General features: G+C 36.0%; 3 protein-coding genes and 1 long non-coding RNA gene across 4 annotated transcripts in view; 2 read left to right on the top strand and 2 right to left on the bottom strand.

The window, feature by feature from the left end:
* The window catches only part of LOC108687266 (protein Lilipod), a 12,079-nt gene extending 9,205 nt beyond the window's left edge, over positions 1-2,874 (top strand). Inside the window, exons 3-9 of the mRNA XM_018192954.1 lie at positions 240-343; positions 418-544; positions 699-767; positions 903-1,032; positions 1,133-1,490; positions 1,830-2,061; positions 2,615-2,874. Coding sequence (XP_018048443.1) covers positions 240-343; positions 418-544; positions 699-767; positions 903-1,032; positions 1,133-1,490; positions 1,830-2,061; positions 2,615-2,874 — 1,280 coding nt within the window. The remainder of the gene's footprint in view (positions 1-239; positions 344-417; positions 545-698; positions 768-902; positions 1,033-1,132; positions 1,491-1,829; positions 2,062-2,614) is intronic.
* Positions 2,386-4,196, bottom strand: LOC108687268. The gene is made up of 2 exons (XR_001931741.1): positions 2,940-4,196; positions 2,386-2,857 (listed from the first exon to the last, which is right to left on the bottom strand). It is a non-coding gene; the product is annotated as an uncharacterized LOC108687268 (long non-coding RNA).
* Positions 4,197-4,845: 649 nt separating this feature from the next.
* LOC108687227 (yrdC domain-containing protein, mitochondrial) lies at positions 4,846-6,794 on the bottom strand. Its single transcript, XM_018192888.1, has 2 exons — positions 6,671-6,794; positions 4,846-5,610 (listed from the first exon to the last, which is right to left on the bottom strand). Exons 1-2 carry the CDS (start codon positions 6,719-6,721, stop codon positions 4,846-4,848), a joined length of 816 nt encoding a protein of 271 aa, XP_018048377.1. The 5' UTR covers positions 6,722-6,794.
* A 2,088-nt stretch (positions 6,795-8,882) lies between these two features.
* Positions 8,883-13,137, top strand: LOC108687253. The gene is made up of 7 exons (XM_018192931.1): positions 8,883-8,962; positions 9,062-9,336; positions 9,718-9,835; positions 10,144-10,497; positions 10,906-11,172; positions 11,518-11,774; positions 12,162-13,137. The coding sequence occupies exons 2-7, from the start codon at positions 9,239-9,241 to the stop codon at positions 12,949-12,951; spliced, it is 1,884 nt and encodes a 627-aa protein (XP_018048420.1). The 5' UTR covers positions 8,883-8,962; positions 9,062-9,238; the 3' UTR covers positions 12,952-13,137.
* Positions 13,138-14,142: the final 1,005 nt, after the last annotated feature.

Raw genomic sequence — 14,142 nt, 5'->3', positions numbered from 1 at the left:
TATATAAAAGATGAAAGGTTAAAGAATTGATTAGCTTTAAAAGATTAAAGCATTAGTAAAAGAAAAGAAGAGTAGAACAAGATATGAACGATGAATTCATCTGATATAATTGAGGATTGAATTGTTCAGACGAATTCATCGTTCATATCTTGTCCTCCTCAGTTTATATCTCTATAGTAAATTTGTAGTAAAACATTTCGTAAATGTTATATCATAACAAAATTAATTTCCATTGACAGGTCTATGGAATCATGTGTTTCTATTCTCGAACTTGTCACTTTTCGTGTTTCTGCCTTTCGCCTATCTCTTCACGGAATCGGAGGGTTTTGAAGGCCATAAAAAGGTGAGATAAAATTCTGAAAAATTCTTGATAACAAGTTCCTAAATCTTTTTTTTATGATCATTCTGCAATCATAGGGCGTGATGGCGAGAGTATATGAAACAGTGACAGTTCTCTGTCTCTTGGGTACTCTCGTATTAGGAATGACCTATGTCTTGTCGGCCCTGTTGGATTATCAAAACTCAAGTTTACACACATTGCTCAGTAAGTAATACATATCATGTCATAGAATGTCGTATTTTTTACAATTTAGATATATTCGTATACATTTACGATATTCGTCGCGATTTTATCAGCATAGTTACATAAATTCTACTGAGTGAGTGAGACTACTGACGTGATATAATCTACCTTACAGATTTATGGAGTTATTATTTGCCTTTTCTATATTCCTGCGTCTCGTTCGTCGGCGTAGTAATGTTATTACGTAAGTATCGTACATTTTCGCACAATTCTACTACGCACAATTCTTTACGCAGAGAAAAAATCAATTTGTGATATTTTTCAAACATAACATTTTTCCTGAGAATTTACTCTAACTGGTGAATTATTCATTCCTCAGTATGCACTCCAGTGGGTTTCGTACGACTGTTCGATGTGGCGGGGTCGTTTCTTGTTAAACCCCAATTTCTAAAGAACTTAGATGAGGAGTTCTTCGCGTATAGATTAGAGGAGGACTGCATCCGCAGAAGGTATCATCTCTTTCTTTCTTTTCCTTATATTTTTATGTATATTGAATCACACATTGTCTAATGTTTATATACGTATATATACAATTCAGCTTATATTCAGATTACAGCACGTAAAAGCTACGGGGAAGTCATACGTATCGCCGGTGCCGATGTCGCCGGCGACGAATTGTGGCTGGTTGCCGCACGAGGACGATGAGCCACTACTGTGCATAAGTCCGAGTCTGCTGTGTCTGAGGAACGGTGCTCTGCAAAAGGGTCTTTCTCAACGGCTGGATGATGTTCAGAAGCGGCGACAGTTGCTGGATCAACAGCGGAGGACCTGGTGGGTCCGGCGTACGCTACTTTATCCGGTAGCGATGTTGGCGCTGCTCGTTCTATCCACCGCCACGGCTCTATTAGCGGTGCAAAACACTATAGAATTACTGATAGGCATCAAGGCGTTGCCATTGAGCACGAGGGTTTGTATTTACTTCCCTTCCTCTGAATTAACCGAGTCGTGAATCTTGCTGCAATTAATTTGAATCATCGTTATTTTATATTAATGATGAATTATAAATTTGTGATTGATTTGTGAAATGAAATTTATAAATTTTGCGTGCTACAATTAAAAAGTCGATGAATTTATTCTAACAAAAAGAAACAAATTTCTCTCAACAAATTTATTTCACAAGTAAATTATTTAATGATTTTGTTCTGTGATGACATTTTTATTAACTAATCTTGTTTCATTTTTTTTTTTGTACAGTATGAATCTTAATTTTACTTGAAAAATCATAAAGTCGTTTTTAATTTGACAGCAATTTACGCTCGGCATCAGTTCCCTGTCCAAGCTCGGACCCATCGGTGCAGCCATCGAGGTGGCAGTGATTCTTTATCTGGCCGTAACTAGCGCGATCGGCCTGTACACTTTACCAGGCGTGAGAATGGTCCAACCAAGGTTCCGCTCCACGCCACTCACACATCTCATTGCGAATTGCGCTCTCTTGCTTGTGCTAAGTTCGGCATTACCGCTGTTATCGCGAATACTAGGTAAGACACGAATTGTCTGGATGTTTTTATTTATATCCCGCACGCAATATGTCTCAATTCCAGTTATCCTACTCAATTATACTCTGAAATAATTGAAAATTAATAATAGATCTGCTTGTTAGTTCTCGTTCAAATAATATAAATATATAATCTGGAGTGCGTTTAGGAATTCAAAGTTTTATCATTTTATCCTTGTTCACCGATAATCCTATTAAATAAAAATAAAATGATACCTGAATGGATCCTGATAAAATTTCTGAATGCAACCCTGCATATTTATAGAGTTTTTTTTTATTAATGTCATTTCAATAATGAATTCTTCGATTAATTTAGAATCAATATTTTTATTAATAAAGATGTTAAATACAAGTAATTTTCGAGTTATAAAGATTCGCGAACGAAACATAAAAAATAATTATGTTATAAATAACAAATTATTTGTTATTATAACAAAAATACATTTAAAAGAAGTGATACTAGAGAACAAAGTTTTACATGATTGGCATTTTTTAATGCTACTCTGCTCACGTTTCTTCTATTCCGTTTTTCCCAGGAATGACAAACTTTGATCTATTGGGTGATTTCGGACGCATCGAGTGGCTCGGTAACTTCAAACTCGTTCTCCTCTACAACCTGATCTTCGCGACGGCGGCGATCAGCTGCCTGACCACCAAGTTCACGGCTACTGTGCGCAAGGAGATCTACGCCCGTCTAAGGAGCAGCCTGCTCGGCATCTTTAGGACCACGAGTGTCACCGCCGACGCGAAGAAATATTCACCGTCGTCAGGGATATTTTCTATAAAGGAAGATTAGACTGATTTGTTATATTATTATATAATTAATATAAACAAATAGAGAGAGAAAAGAGACGCCGGGACCTTGCGAAAGTTTGCCTGGTTTTTTATGTTCTTGCATGCAGAATACAAAGAGCCTCTCTCGAGCTTCTCGAAAACGTGAGAAATTTATATCATATACGACGCATGTAAGAAGAACAGAGGTAGAGAGTTCTCGAATTTGCCGATCTTTGGACGTGCCAATCCTTCGATGCTTTAGAACTCTTGGACTCCTGGTTCGTTAGATTCTCACGTGCTCGAGCAATCATATCGAGGTCCTCTGTATTTTCATATTCCTAGATTCCGAAACTGTTGGTTTGTTTTAATTTTTTTAAGAATTCATGCATCGAATATATAAAATATATTAAATATATGACAGTATATTTAAATGAAGACACCTTGCGTCGTGTCTGAGAGATTGGTTTTTCCAAGGAACTAAATCGATTACGTTGAAATCATCGGTAAACTTCATTGGCAATCCGTTCTTTTTTAAAAAGTCAGACACTTTTGCACGCTTTTGCTCCCGTGCCAATCGAAAATCGCTGCATTGAAGAGCCAACGAAACTTTCGTGAGAGCCTAAAAGTTTATCGCTTAGAATAAACGAACGCTAGTGATTATTTGTAATTAAGATGCGCGAGGCCAGTTAAGGACACGTCCGATAAGGATAACAAAGCGGTCATATCCGTAATACATAGCATTAAATATTTATTTATTACATTAATACTAATTTTTAAGAATATATATTTATCCGAGCACGGAAGAAGGACTCGCCAATCGAACGAGTTTATGTATATACATACGGCAATCGAATGATTAATTTATAATGGATGACAAGGACTGCAAGGAGGATATGATACGATCTAAGTTGCGTATGTGCAAGGTATTGAGTGAAATTTTTCATCAATAATATATCTGATAAAAATCTATCCTCCACGGAAAGAACATTCGATGAATGTTTATTTACCTTCGAATGTCTTTCTATTTTACAATTGCCAGCTGTCGTACATAGAGGGAGAAATGCAGTTTCAATTTAAGTTATAAATGACTGCTCGAAATAAAAACCTAAGAAATATTATCTAGATTATAACACGAAAGCGTAAGGAATTGTTTAATGTTTAACATCTCGTGCGGAAAAAGAAACGTTCTTAGACTGAATGAACCGTAAAATGAGATTTTAGGAGACTTATACATATTCTAATTGTATAAAACGTATATACATTATAATAAATCGCACGATTTTTTAAACACTTGCGACGAGATGATGAAGAAAGCTAACGAAACTGTTTTATATATATAAGCAGGAAATTATAATGATACAAATTTTGAAAAATATCTTTCATTTAAAAAAGCCGCCCTGGAATCCATCTTTGGAACGATATCACAGATTTATTCTTTTTAATATCTCATTGGAAAAACCTTATTTATTATCATTCATCATTCTACTAAATCAGAGTAACAAAATATTAAGACAGCTCCGTGCTTTTTCTATCTGAATCTATGTCACGTTTTAATTCTAGTTGCATTTTTACAAATATTTTTTTATTTGGCTTCTTTACATCATTTTCCTTTTGTTTTAATTTACATTGATTTAATCCTTCTGGTCTGTTCTGGTTTATCCAAAATGCAATTTGTTTTTTTACTAATATTTTTTATTTAGAAACTTTTCTTCGATAACTTTGTTAATGTAAGATCTCTTTTCTGTGACTTTTCCTGGGAAAAAAATGTTTTATATATAATTATATACAATTATACATAAAACATTTTTTCTCAGGTTTTTTAAGAATTTTTTAATCATATTGATCAAATAGTGATATTATATAATCATATCGTAAATATGAACACAGACAAGTAGGATTGTTTTATTTAAATACAACGTCACTATCATCAAATTAAATATAATTCATAGATAAATAACCTATTACTGCATAATGCCACGAATTCAATCGCGTATCATACTGTTGTGTTCATTTTCAGACGGTACTTTTCTAATATCCTGATGATGACATGCGCAGAAATACCGCGACGCACAATCGAATAACAACCGAGTTTCGACACATCCACCACGGTGGAACCGATCCTGCGCGCATCGATCTGTTTCTTGCAATCATTAGAGCTGTGGAAGACACCATCAAGCTCTGGCCATAATGCGCAAAACTCGTTTGGGTGCAGACTGCTCGGTTCTTTGCTAACATTGGCACTGGTAAGCGCAAGTGGACCAACGATCTGGACGACACTGCGAATGAACTTGTTATTGGGCACACGGATACCCACAGTGTCGATACCTGGATTTAGATCCTTGTTCAGAGCAGGTGTGCGCCGCAGGCATATTGTGTAGGGTCCAGGAAGCAGATCTTCCAGCATACCAGTTGGAATGTCGTCTATAATGCCCCATATACCTACCTCCTTGACATTACTCAAGCAAACAGCCAATGGCTTTCTCTCGTCTCGTTGCTTGATCTCATATAGCCGCTGGACGGCGTGTGAATTAGCAGCCAGGCAAGCAAGACCATACACTGTGTCTGTCGGCACTGCGATCACTTTTCCCTGCCGCAATAACTCCGCTGCCATCGCAACGCTCCGATCACCGCCACAGAAGAAGTGCCTCTCTTTTGGTCCAAGCATCTTTATCTCTTCCTTAGCCTTATTCATAACAACTTTCATGGGACCCATTGAGCTGGGGCTCATGATATATCTAATGCTTGTCGTATTCCACTCCTGTAAAGAGAATAAGAAGAAAACCATTAAGAATTTTGTGAAAAAAAATCAGTAATATTGAAATAATCCTTAGTTATATAATGTCTTTCAGTTTTGATATATAAAAAAGTTCATTCTAATTGATTCGTTTTTTATTCTTTATTTATCAGATTTTATTTTAAATATTCATCGAGTCATTTCTTTCTTTCCTGAAAAATGGAATGTAATGTTTTATTTTTTTCTTCTTTTATCTAATGAGAATATAGATTTTTTATTTTTTTTATATCGACACCAAAATGAAAATTTACTCACATAATTAAGAAATTTTTTAAACACATTTTTTTGTCTACTTTATAAGTTGTTATATTAGATTAATTGAATTCTTTATCGCTACTTTTATATAAGAAAAATAAAGGTAATTATCCTCCCCCTCCTGCTTAATAAAAATATACTTATTCGACATATTTTTACTCAAAACGAAAGAATCTGGCAAAAAAACGCAATGGCGTGAATAGAGTTATTGAGTGGAGATTTTAAGATAGCTGTCAATCATCCCGATTCGATACAGCTCTATGTATACGTTCTGCATTAATAATACAGATTCATTGCTTTGAAAACACAAATTCACTGCTAATGCAAAAAATTTGTGTGCTTAAAGTGAATTCATGTTTGTAAAGCAGTGAATGTGTGAATTTTATACTATTAAAATTTCAATAACAAAAGATATACTATATAATAACATAAATTAGAAGCAAACTTATAAGGTATTAAAAGTAAAAAATTATTAAAAAACAGTAGTTTTGTGATTAAACGATACCTCCAATTCTATGATGCACAATCTCTAATTTCTCTTCTCTGAAGAGATTCTATTATAATTTTACTTCCTTTCTCTTCTGTAAAAATATTTCTATTTTCTATCTCCTACATTCTACAGCAAACCCCAAAATAATCTAATCTTCCTTAGTTTCACTTCTAATTTAAAGTTTCTCCAGAAATGGCAATAAGAACAATTTATGTCAAACCTAGTAATTTCAGAAGCATAATATTTTCCTCCCCCATTGTTATGATGCTCTTGAATTACCTGCGAGATTAGTCGACTCGCCACGTGTGAGCACACTCGTGATTGCAACATCTATAAAAGAGTGTCATAGGCTCATCGGCGGAGCGCGTTTGTAACTGCCTGAAGTAAGCACGTGGATGTGAGCACTTGGGGCAACGTTCATCAGTCGAATCCACTCCCATCCACGTGGATTCAGCGTCAATGATATCAGCACGCTCCTTGCCCGTGAAGTAAATGCGTGAGCTTATCCGGGACCTTATTGGATAAATATATGGACACGTGGGGCATGCGAATCGATTGCCCGACGAATGCTCCCGAAACCTGAGAAGATTAGCACAGAACGGACAAAATCGCAACACCATCCTTTATTTCAGGAGCTGTCGAATCAATCGAATGTCTCGTCGTATTTATTTTACAGTCTGCAGTCTGCACTCCTAGACACATACCAACAGATACGCCATAGGGCGTATAAATAATAAAGGTATTAAAGATACCTAGATTAAGAAAGATCACTAGTACTTATAAAGTACCGCAATTGATTTCAGAAATGTCGCGTAAAAATGGCCGGAGTGCATACACGATTTGAAGTACATGAGGGTAACACACATAAAAATGCTTAAGCTAATGCGATGATGTGTACTTTCGTATTCCTGAACAGTACTTACATTGAATTGTACTTACACGTATCCTTCGTGCACTTTTATGCACAAAACTTCTACGACAAATAAATCCGTATTAAACTAAAGAACATATAAATTGAACATTCGTATATTCTTTTGTTCATAAATAAACTAATTACAATTAAAAAAACATGATTTACATACTTAATGACTTCATTTTTCCAAATAAAGAACGTATTACAAATACATAAATTTGAAATGGCCGCGTTTCGCGTGAAAATGGATGCGAGTTTGCGGTATTTTATAGATCTGTGACTTAAAAAATATATTTTCATGCAACGTTGAAACCATAGACATATAAGAAGTGTGTTCGGCAAATTGATGTAAATCTGAGACGCAAGCTAGCAAATGGCGAGCTTGATCACGTAATCTTCGAGCAATCCGAGTATCAAGAATTAATTCCGAATGCTACTGAGCTGTAAAGTTGTCCTTTAAAGTTAGAGTATAAAATGAAATTGTTTATTTATGAATAAATAAAAGATATCTTATTAATTGAAAATGTCTTTCGTTTTAGTCGAAACTGATAATAATCTTATATATTAAAAATTGATTGTTATGCACATGAATGTAAGCAGACTAGCTCATATGCAAGGTGTTTTCTTAAAAGGAAATATTACATTGTAAAATAAATTTCAGCAATTTATAAGTTATATCATTTGATTTATATTCGTTAGAGTCTTTAATATATTAATACAGTTTGATTTTATTTCATTTTATATGTGTAACATAAGCTTTGATCTAAAAATTAACTAGCAAATTCTTTGTTTTCAAATACGTAACTTCGAATTTATAAAGAGGAAAAGAATTAAAAACTTATTTTCTTCATTGTTCAAATGTTATACCTAATGTACCCCATCAATTTCTATTTGATGGCATTTGTTTCCCACCAAACGAAAATGGATTAAAATGGATTGAAATTTTTTTCTATTTGAATGCGTATTTTAAATAGCGAATACTTTTTTTGGATTCAATTGGATGCAATTGGATTGAAAAATTGCATTTTCTATTCAAAATTTTGAATTGAATAGTATTTACAATGTACAGAAAAAGCTAATATTATTTTTAGATTGAAAGGCGTAGAGATATGCTCCATGCAATTCCTATAAATGAATAAAAATGCATTCAGGATTGAAAAGCATTCATTTTAACATTCGTGACTCAATATTTCTGAAAATCTGAATCCATTTCAATTCATTTCAATCCATTCTCAATGAGAACGGAAAAGCGGAAGCCAATCGGAACTCGCAATAGTAATAGGAGGTTCATTTCGCTTGTCTGCTTCTGTCTTTCCGCGAGCTCTGATTGGCTTCCGCCTTTCCACTTTCCGTTTTTCCGTCAAGATATGAACCCAGCTGTAGGGCGCGTTCACACTTTGACGGAAAAGCAGAAAGCGGAAAAGCAGTGGTCAATCAGAACTTGCGCTGGTAGTAAGTAGTACAAAAAGCCGAAATTGTAGACCTATCAGCTAAAGTTTTGATTGGCTGCTTTTCCATTTTCCGTCAAGGTGTGAACACGCCTTTATATTCCTTCGTCATGTACCGGAGTATCGGCACGTGTCGCATTTTCGCATATCGCGACAGCGGGGGGTCAAGTGATTTTGTCGAAGAAGGATAGTCATCTGGACGATTATAGGGTAAGCCTTCTCGTGAGAATTCCTCATCGTGTCCACGTCAACAGCCAACAGCATGCTCAAACCTTTTTATTATTCCTTATTAACAATCTTGAATGACAGGTCTTTCAGGTTATGACGTGTCCTACCCCTCGATCGCTTGGCGGGACTGCCGAGATATGCGGTGTGCCGACGTCTCTACTCCGTCGATTTTAGGAAATCATCTTCCCGTTCACGCGGCGCATTCCTAAACACCGTTGTTTTAACGCATTTTTGATTCCTTTCTTTTCCTGCCGCGATATGGAGACCGATCGGAACGCGGCGTTCGATTTCGCGGCTATGTTCGCTCCGGTTCTTTTAATACTCGCTATGTTCTTAACGATGTTCTACAGGCTCAGGTAAGTCACTTGCATATTGCATATACCGCCAATACCGGCGTGTTTTATATACAGCCGTGGCTTAAAATATTGTATTTTTTTCTTTTATTAATTTGGAATTCTTTTACCTGTATATTGTTTCTTATTATAATAATATAATAATTACCAATATACACAACAAGTTTAAATGATTTTTGGAACAAAGAATATTCCATGAATGTCATAAATCAATTTTTGAACTTAAAACGTTAAATAGAGGTCAATGAAGTACCTAATACCTTTTTGACCAATTTCTGTTTTGAAAGGCTATATGTTTTATTATATTACTCCCACTTTTATTGCTTTTGACCCACTCTTCGTTTTTAAGAGTGTACTAATTCATCGTAATTACGCATCTTTCAGGGCAAGATGGCCTGTGAAGGTGAATTGCTGGTTTTGCAATGAGAACACGAAGGTCTGGAGACAACATCTGAATTGGTGGTTGTGTCCTTGGTGTGAACAGTACAACGGGTTTTCCAAGGTAAATTACAGGGAGTTTTCCAACGAAAAACTTCTGTGTCATTTTGATACAGAAGCCATTCTATCTTTATTTGATATTCAATCAGAAACAAAGACAGAGTGACTCCAAGTAGCAAAGCCTAATGATGCCTTTAACATCAATAAGATATCATTAAAATGTCATCTTCATTTTTTCTTTTTTTCTCTTCAACATGCAATAAGTTCAATTAAAAAGTACAGGCCTGTCCATGTTTAGCTGTCCGTTTGTTGGAAAACAATTTCTTTTATTTTTTAATGTCCATAATGATGAATGTGAAATGTTTGTTCCAGAATGGCGATTATGCGTACGATATTCCAGAGCAGTACGTAACATCAAAAAGACATACGAGATATTGTAGAGTGTCCAAGGACAGTGAGAACAGTCACGTCCTCAAAGATAGTCTCTGTGCATGTTGTAACAAGCGGGAAGGTCTGAAATTATCGGAACTGGCCAATTTTGAGCCTAAGAATGAAAAACTCTTTAACACCGAGCTGAAAATATTTAAGGAATACCTAGAAGCGAGGTATCCGCTGTGTGACAGTTGCAAATTGACAGTGAGAGATGTGCTGCGCAGGCAGGCGGTGTGGCTGACTCGTTATAAGATGCTGTTTTTCAGGCGGAAACCGTTTAAAACGCTTATCAGTGTAAGTACATTTGCAGAAAAGACTGTTACAAGTAGAATAAGAGAAAAAATCCTATTTTTAGATAAAGTGGATCTTGGTGATTAATAATATTCCTTATGTAAATTTGAAAGTACATTTTTTTAGTTCTATAAATTGTACATCGATTCGGTTTGTTGGACTTGAAATGCAATCATATACCAGAGCTAGAAATACATCACAAATTACATTAATCGTTAATTTAATAATGATACTAATTAGTATTAATGCTAATAAATAAATAATCTTAAAATACTGCAAAGAATGACTCATTAAAGATTAATATTCGATGCCCTAACATTTATTAACGTTATTGTAAATATTTTTTAACGTTCATTGACTTGCAGTTGCAGCAACATTATAACAAATAATCATTAGTTAATACAATTACAGAACGCAAAAAAGTCGGAAACAGTCTTCCGAGTTATCTCTACGATTCTGATCTCAATGGTCATGTACAACCACGACTTTGTTTGGCTGCCAATCAGTGGACTATTTTTTCATTTGTGCGCTTGTTGGTCAAGCTCGATGAGAAAAAAGAGTTCCGATGTATTATTGATATTTTTATGGTTCTGCGTCATTACTCTCGTGTCCATAAAGGATTTGATGACTCTTCAAAATGCCTGGCTTACAACAGAACACATCGTACAGTACCGCATGGTAAGCTCAATAAATGAGAAATTATTATTATATTATTATCTTGATACATCTCCTTTATTGCGAATTTGATTACGGCCCGCAATAGATGTACATTTTTCATTCTCTGCATTCTACAATACTTTGTAACGTAATTTTTTGAAGATGACTCAAAAACGAATCGAAATCTGTAATGTAATTTTTTTCGTTTTTTAAATTATTTTTTATTATATTATTGTTTGTATATATTACATTGTATTTATATTAATTTACTCATTAATTTCATGTTTTAATTCTTACTTGCTCCTCTTATTATTGTTATTATTTTGAATACGTTTGCACATTCAGTTTATCCGTCTTTCTTTCTAGGTAGCGATTTGCGCATTTATTATAGCAATGGTGAGTCTAAGATCCAGCTTGTATAAAAGTACTTCGACCAGTTCGGTGGTATTTAAGAAGATCAAGTTGCGCTCACGAGATGTTATTTCGCCTCAGCTTGAATATAACAGTCAAAACAGAAATAATATCGTTAAAAGTGAAACGAATGGCTATATTAAACCGTCAGTCTATGTGGCGAGCGAATTATCTTCCACTGAAATCAAATTCAGTAAATCACATTCAGCAATGTAAGTATTTTACACATCACTTTCGCTTTTCATAATTCGTGAACGTTTTTACAAAGTTACCAGTTTCTACAAACTGGAAATCGGAAAAAAGTTAGGGAATTTTGCAAAATTTTTTGGAAAATAAAAATTTTTGGCCTGCATTAAAGAACTTTAATGCAAGCAATATCAACATTGTAATTATAATTCACATTGTGCTACGTCAAAATACTCTTTCAACGAAAATATTTAATAATTTTTAAATCAAGATAAAAATACGAAAAATTTTTAAATATTAAAAGTTGAAAATTTGTCTAGAAATTATGAAAAAATTATAGGATTGTAGGATAAGAAATTTGTGACAATCTTGTTTTATTGTTTATCTCTCTAGATTGTTATTTATTTCTTTAGATTGAGACAGAAATTGTCTACGATCACAAACGACGGTATCAATGGTTACCTAAATTCTGTCTCTCAGAATGATAGTCCACCGGATATCTGCTTAAATGACAGCCTGAGCTCCCTTTTCTTGAACGAAGATCCTCCAAAATATGACAGGATCACGAAAACGCCTGCGATTTTCGAGCGAAGAGTATACAGCGCGACGAGCTCCGAGAATCTGTTCAAGAAATCCGGCAGCAAACATAGATGCATTTTATCGCCACCGAAACTCAGATCGGTGACGCAGACTTCGTGGGTAGCGGGTGGTTATTGGCAGGAAGGTATGATGACCGCCACGCTGCCGACGCTCTCGCGCTCGTCCAGCCAAAGTTCCGGCTTCGGATCAGTTGGCTCCTCCAATCTCGCGCCTTCCCGCGAGCCGTCCGTGCACGAGCTCGACCGGTGCTCCTCCGCTGCGTCGGAGATCTGGCGATGGTCATGCCAGACGCTCCGGCCAGGTCCCCACGTCGCGAGGCACGACTCGCCGGTGCCCCGGCCGCAATCACGGTACTCCGATGTGACGGGCAATTACTCGCGAGCGGTGCCATCGCCGACGATCCGCACGATGTTCAATGCGGAGGATCACGTTCAGGAAAGCTGCGTGCGCGGATCGGACATTGGAGATGTCCAGAACGGTTCGGTGCCGGCATACGTTGGTCATCACACGACGATTGTCGCGAGCCCTGGCTGGCTCTCTGCGCTGCTCTGCGGCTCGCTGATACTGAATATGATAGTGCTGTGCACTACGCTATTACGTTAACGTCACGATGACCGGAAGCCATGCCCAGGGTCGTTCACTGTGTTCACGCGGTAATTTTTATCAATCGCCACTATTTATATGATCGCTAGCGTTAATCGAGTGCTCGGCAAGTCTGATCGTTCCGATCAAGAGAATCCCTCTTCATCATGTCCATTTTCTACCAATGAAGAGTAACTTCAATCTTAATTTAATTTGTTTTTTACTTTTTCCTAATTTTTAGAAAATTGGAAAAAGATAAAAAAGTTTAAACGTACTTTTACAGAAAATAAAAATTCAGATTAAAGTTAATCTATATATTGGTAGAAATGGATATCAGTTATTTTCTTTCCTCGTCTTAGCGTATGATCTTCTACTGCCGATTTCTTAGGTTCTAAGAATTTAATCTTCGATTGGGACTATCTAGGGGTGATACAATTTACTGCCAATCGGAGAACGAGCGCAATGCTCCGTTTTTTACTGCCGGGAAAACAGTAGATAGATGACGTTACACTGCCATTGTACTTGCTCGTTGAACATATCTGCCAATTTTCGCATCTTTTTATTGGATATTTGTCCTAGAGACACATTGCGATGCTTTGACCATCGCCGTCTCGGAATTTCTGTACTGTGAATAGATTACTTTTTGTATTTACGGGAACATTTGTTCACTCGTATTCTTTAGCACCTCTTGTTCTTCTAGCGGTGCATGCCCACTTGCCATTCTCGAGAGACATGGTCTCTCGAATCTTAATTGCTCGGACAAGGGCTGGATTTTACGGGGCAATCCTCACTGAATCTCAATTTCACGAATGCGTAAAACGCATCTCCGATTTGTTCCACAAAGTACATTCCAAGTATGATACAATCTTCCGGACAGTGTTAAAATGTGTGGGGACGAAGACTATTTGCGCGTCTCATTTTCTGGAAATGATTTTGTTCGAAGAAACATTTGTTGCAAGGTCTTTCGTAATATGTTTTTGTTCGTATTAGTATATACCGATTAAAATACACTTTACGTAAACGCTCCTCTTCGCAAAAATATCCTGGCAAAGGATAAGACGCGCAAATGTCTCTTTTTCATATTCTGTAATTAATACAAAAACTTCAAGCCTCAGTGATAAATACGTATATAGTTTTAGAAATAAGATAGGTATATTTGTTTACATGTTGCTCTGAATATCTCTTGTTTTCCATATTATTTATCGATAAAAA

The sequence above is a fragment of the Atta colombica genome, unplaced genomic scaffold (assembly GCF_001594045.1).
Source record: "Atta colombica isolate Treedump-2 unplaced genomic scaffold, Acol1.0 scaffold203, whole genome shotgun sequence".
Classification (NCBI taxonomy): Eukaryota; Metazoa; Arthropoda; class Insecta; order Hymenoptera; family Formicidae; genus Atta; species Atta colombica.
This window is presented reverse-complemented; position numbering and strand designations above follow the sequence as displayed.